Here is a 4,941-nt window from a genome sequence, read left to right as displayed (position 1 = left end):
CCAAGATGTACCAGGAGATCCTTCATCCTTCTCTACCAAAGGGTGAAACTACGTTTACCATCAAATTTTGGTACTGCAAATTGAGACCCCATATTTGACATCCTTGCCAATTAAACCAGCAACCAGACCGAGCCTAGTGGCTTTGATACCACTGTTGGGAAATTAGAGTCAATCTCCCACGCGCAACGGAAGCAAGCAATCGACAATTAAACCGTAAAAGTAAATAAATGTAAGCAATAATAAGATGAGACGGTATTTAGGGTCAAATCCAGGGCAAAACCTTCCAAACCGGAAATAAAACCCACTAGCCGAATCGACTAGAATCCACTATAATAATATAGTACCAGTACAACGTAACCGCCCCGAGTTAAATATTAATCTGAAACCCACAATAATATAAGATAACAACCTCTAACCCTCCAGTAATATTAGTCAATGCCACTAACATCACTCTTAGAGTAACCTCCTAAATTATTGTATAAAAACACTCATTGTACTCCACCTCGCCATCAAACTCCGACTTTTTAGTCACTTTGTTTGATTACATTTTGTGAGATATATTTTCCAAAGGAATTGCATCCTTTATATAGCATGTGAAAGTGACATTATAACTTAATACCATAAAGTCACTTCAGGTTATCACAACAAATGAATTAAAACAATTCATTTATTTTCTGCACATTCTTACGCAAATGAGTTCACATTCATTTAACTCCAACATGTTACATGTGCATTATAACATTTTTCATTAAATTTTATTGTGTAATTTTTATTGGATTAATTTACCCAACAATTATTACACCATTTATGGGTCTAATTAAATTGACTAGTGTATATACCCGTTATAGTATGGTTAAATACGGTGCTAAATTCCTTTAAATAACTCATCATATAATAATATTTCTATTTTGGAGTATCCTTTGTAATCATGACATCCACAACGAATCAAAACTGATCCGTTCTTTTTCAATTCATTTTAAGAATATTAATTAATTACATGCTTTGTAACTTAAATTTGCATTTTTCTATTGTTTTTTAGTTCATATGTTGCATTGTTAATACATACTACTCCGTAAGTATTTAATCTGTAAGTATTTAATCTATAGACAGAATATTCAATTCTTCACTTTATCTTACATTATACTCCGTATTACAATGTGTTTCACTTGTAAAAACGGATCCAAATGGATGTAAGTATAAAATGTGTAATCAATTTGATGGTGCAATCACTGCAATGTGATAGTATGCCTAATCAATATATGTTGAATGCATAAACTCAATAATAGGAAATTAAGAATCATATAAACAATATGACAAACCTAAACCATCAAATAGTTTGGCATGTTATAACACAAATAAAAATAATTTAGACATGTGCCAAGTCCCTTGGAAGAAAGGTCCACGAAACAAACCCATGAACCACATAACGGTGTTCTGTGTTCACCACCTCACCTCACCAAACGGGCCCCACCATCCTAATCTCACCAACCCACCATTTGACCTCGACGATCCAACCCACCTCCTTATCATTTAAATATTAATTAATTATATTTTATTACAATCAATCATAACCACGATTAAACCCGATTCCACCCTCCTTATATTTATATCCCACCATTTCGTCTTCAAACATCCAACTCTCTCTCAAAACCGTCACAATTTGTATAACGCCACTAATCAATCACAAGCACAACCCAAAGCGTCGTACAAGCCATGGCTGATAATAATGGTCAAAACACCAAACAAGAAGAGCCACAAGCTCAAGTTACTAGACATTCTGAGGTTGGACACAAGAGTCTTCTTCAAAGTGATGATCTCTACCAGGTACTATATATAATAATTCTTATTATTTATTCCGCGTAGGATTCAGGATTTGAACTTTATAGTATTGATCGTTTTATGAATCTTGTATTTCACTTGATCTATGTCTGAATTTTTTTCCGTTACGTTACAAGTCAAAATAAGTCCATAGACCAAAAATTATAGTAGATCCATTTTTAATAAACAATCTTATGTTATATATTCCCTCCGTCTCGTCATTTGTTAACTTATTTTGTAAAACTATGTAGTATATCCTTGAGACAAGTGTGTACCCAAGGGAACCAGAGCCCATGAAGGAGCTTAGAGAAATTACCGCCAAGCATCCATGGTAATTAATCTCTTGCACAAAAATGATTGCGATTCTTAATTATATTGGGTAATTGACTTTATGTTTGTGTATGTGTGATTATTACAGGAATCTTATGACAACATCTGCAGATGAAGGGCAATTCTTGAGCATGTTGCTTAAGTTGATTAATGCAAAAAACACCATGGAAATTGGTGTTTACACTGGTTATTCACTTCTTGCTACTGCTCTTGCTCTTCCTGAAGATGGCAAGGTAATACTTTAGTGATCATACATTCTTAGGTCCTGTTACTACTGTACCATGTCACCATACACCCTAACAAACGAGAAATGAGAATGATATTGGATTATGGTCTATTGTGGAGGATAATTCCAATTTAAAAATTACCAAATAAAAATGATTTTGATCATTATTTCCATAAATCATCAAAATGGTAGTTTCAAAGCAAGATTGTTACTATGTCTGTATTGGGTAATTTTACTATGAAAATGATTGTTGCAGATTGTTATTTTCTTGATAATGGTGTAGATGAATCATTGATTAATGTGATTGAAAAATTGCAGATTTTGGCAATGGATATAAACAGAGAGAACTATGAATTAGGTTTGCCAGTGATCCAAAAAGCTGGTGTTGCCCACAAAATTGATTTCAAAGAAGGCCCAGCTTTGCCTGAATTGGATCTCTTACTTGAGGATGTAAGTGTTTACCTTCAGTTTCATGGTTTCTTTTTCAATGCATACATTTACTCTTCTTTGTACGATCTTGCGTTTTCATTGCCTTTGGAATGTGTGCATTTAATATTTTCATGGACATTTTGGCCTCACAATGTGCCCATTTACTATGTTAGGAGTAGTTAGCTAGTATCCTATCTGACGTTTCTATTTTCCGACAACCAAACTTCTCTTAAATATTTACTCCCTCCGTCCCAATCATTTGTTTACCTCTGATTGAAATTCTCCTGACAAAGAATATAAAAGGTAAACAAATGACCGAGAGAAAGGAAGTAATTTAGATGTATGAGTAATTGAGTTGATCTTACAATAGCATGGTTGCACACCAACATTCTCCGAACAATAGATTTTCTATAAGATGGTTGTATGGACCTAGTTTATGAAATTCCCTCAGAAGTCAGATCGTGTCATTTACCCAACTACTAGAGTTCATAGTGGCATGAACTTACTCGGCGTTAGGCCGTGGGAAGTAGATAAGACGTTTTTGGTCTTAATCTGTTCCTTATCAGGCTGCTACGACTGTTTTGAATGTTGTCGGTTGATGAATATGCGATGTCCCAAGAGGATGGTTTGTGCTTCTTACACGGTAAAGAAACACTGTTCATGATGATAATGTTGCTGTCATTAGTAACAAGGCCACTAGGCATTAAGTTAGTAATTAAGTACAACCAGATCTCAACTAATTTATAATGTATTCAGATGACTTTGATCCCATTACCTTAACTAATTAAATTCGAAAATGACAGCCAAAGAACCATGGATCATTAGACTTTGCCTTTGTTGATGCTGACAAAGACAACTACTGGAACTACCACAAGAGGTTGATTGACCTAGTCAAGGTTGGTGGAGTTATTGGGTATGATAACACCCTATGGAATGGTTCCCTGGTCCTTCCCGCGGATGCCCCTATGAGGAAGTATGTTAGGTACTACAGGGACTTTGTGTTGCAGTTCAACAAAGACATTGCAGCCGATCCAAGGGTCGAGATTTGCCAGCTCCCTGTTGGAGATGGGATCACCCTGTGCCGTCGTGTTAGCTGATCTGCCTACCATGAAGATCGCCAACCCTTGGGAATATTTGCACACTAGTATTATTATTATCGAGTAATCCATCCTATTACTTTGTATTGTTTTTGTTCTTGTTGACTAGATCTCATTGCTTTGCTTATGTGTAATCTTGTTGTTGAGTTGATGTGAACCCGTCAACAATGTTTGACAATATCAATTTGAACTTTCTATGTAATGAAATTAACCTTTCTTTGGGTTATGGATTTTAATGTACTCCATCCCTATTTTTCATTTGTTTACTTTTTCTATTTTTTTGAGAAATATAGGTGAAAAAAAGGGATATTACACGTAGTGCATTCCTCGATTTTTTGACTTTCTACATTTGGCACTCTACACTTTTTAAAACATACGTAGATGTCTCTAATTATTGTTATTATCACTAAGTGTACCCCTAAACTTTATTTTCCATCAATTAAACTCAGTTTTAGGCATTAGGTAATGACTTGGACGCGTAACCAAATTTGTCATTTATTATCCCATGACATAAGGACTCTATTGGGCACAATATCTATCTCGATCCTAATATTTATTGATATATATGGGCTAAAAAAAATTTGACGGAAAATTTATTGATTCCTTGCCAAATTATCACGTCCAAAGATGGATATTGAGCCTAATAGAGTCCTTATGTCATGGGATGATAAATGACAAACTTGGTTACGCGTCCAAGTAATCACCCAACGCCTAAAACTGAGTTTAATTGACGGGAAAAAAATGTTTAGGGGTACACTTAGTGATAATGACAACAATTAGGGGTACCATGTATGTTTTAAAAAAGTGTAGGGATACCATGTAGAAAGTCAAAAAATTGGGGGATACCATGTAGAATATCCCTAAAAAAAAATAATTGGGATAAAAGGAGTATTTCTTTATTGCTTATTTTTTTTTAAGGGTCTTTTACTTCTTGATAGTTTTACACTTGTAATCAAACTGATATCTCTGTGAATACAACTAGCTTCATTCGATTCGGACCATTGAGGTTACGACAGATCATTTTGACGATATGAGTTTGAT

At 34.7% G+C, this 4,941-nt stretch overlaps 1 protein-coding gene across 1 annotated transcript; it reads left to right on the top strand.

Annotated features, from left to right (window-relative positions):
- The first annotated feature begins 1,554 nt into the window (after positions 1-1,554).
- On the top strand, positions 1,555-4,158 carry LOC141611618 (caffeoyl-CoA O-methyltransferase 1). The gene is made up of 5 exons (XM_074430195.1): positions 1,555-1,824; positions 2,070-2,149; positions 2,237-2,381; positions 2,693-2,824; positions 3,607-4,158. The coding sequence occupies exons 1-5, from the start codon at positions 1,714-1,716 to the stop codon at positions 3,898-3,900; spliced, it is 762 nt and encodes a 253-aa protein (XP_074286296.1). The 5' UTR covers positions 1,555-1,713; the 3' UTR covers positions 3,901-4,158.
- Positions 4,159-4,941: the final 783 nt, after the last annotated feature.

The sequence above is a fragment of the Silene latifolia genome, chromosome 11 (genome assembly GCF_048544455.1).
Source record: "Silene latifolia isolate original U9 population chromosome 11, ASM4854445v1, whole genome shotgun sequence".
Classification (NCBI taxonomy): Eukaryota; Viridiplantae; Streptophyta; class Magnoliopsida; order Caryophyllales; family Caryophyllaceae; genus Silene; species Silene latifolia.
This window is presented reverse-complemented; position numbering and strand designations above follow the sequence as displayed.

What these genes read in the sequence shown, in the direction of transcription:
- LOC141611618 (XM_074430195.1), top strand. Translation starts at nt 1,714, where the DNA reads ATGGCTGATAATAATGGTCAAAACACCAAACAAGAAGAGCCACAAGCT. An exon ending in AAAGTGATGATCTCTACCAG is followed by an intron (nt 1,825 to 2,069) that starts GTACTATATATA and finishes AAAACTATGTAG; the next exon opens with TATATCCTTGAGACAAGTGT. An exon ending in TGGATCTCTTACTTGAGGAT is followed by an intron (nt 2,825 to 3,606) that starts GTAAGTGTTTAC and finishes CGAAAATGACAG; the next exon opens with CCAAAGAACCATGGATCATT.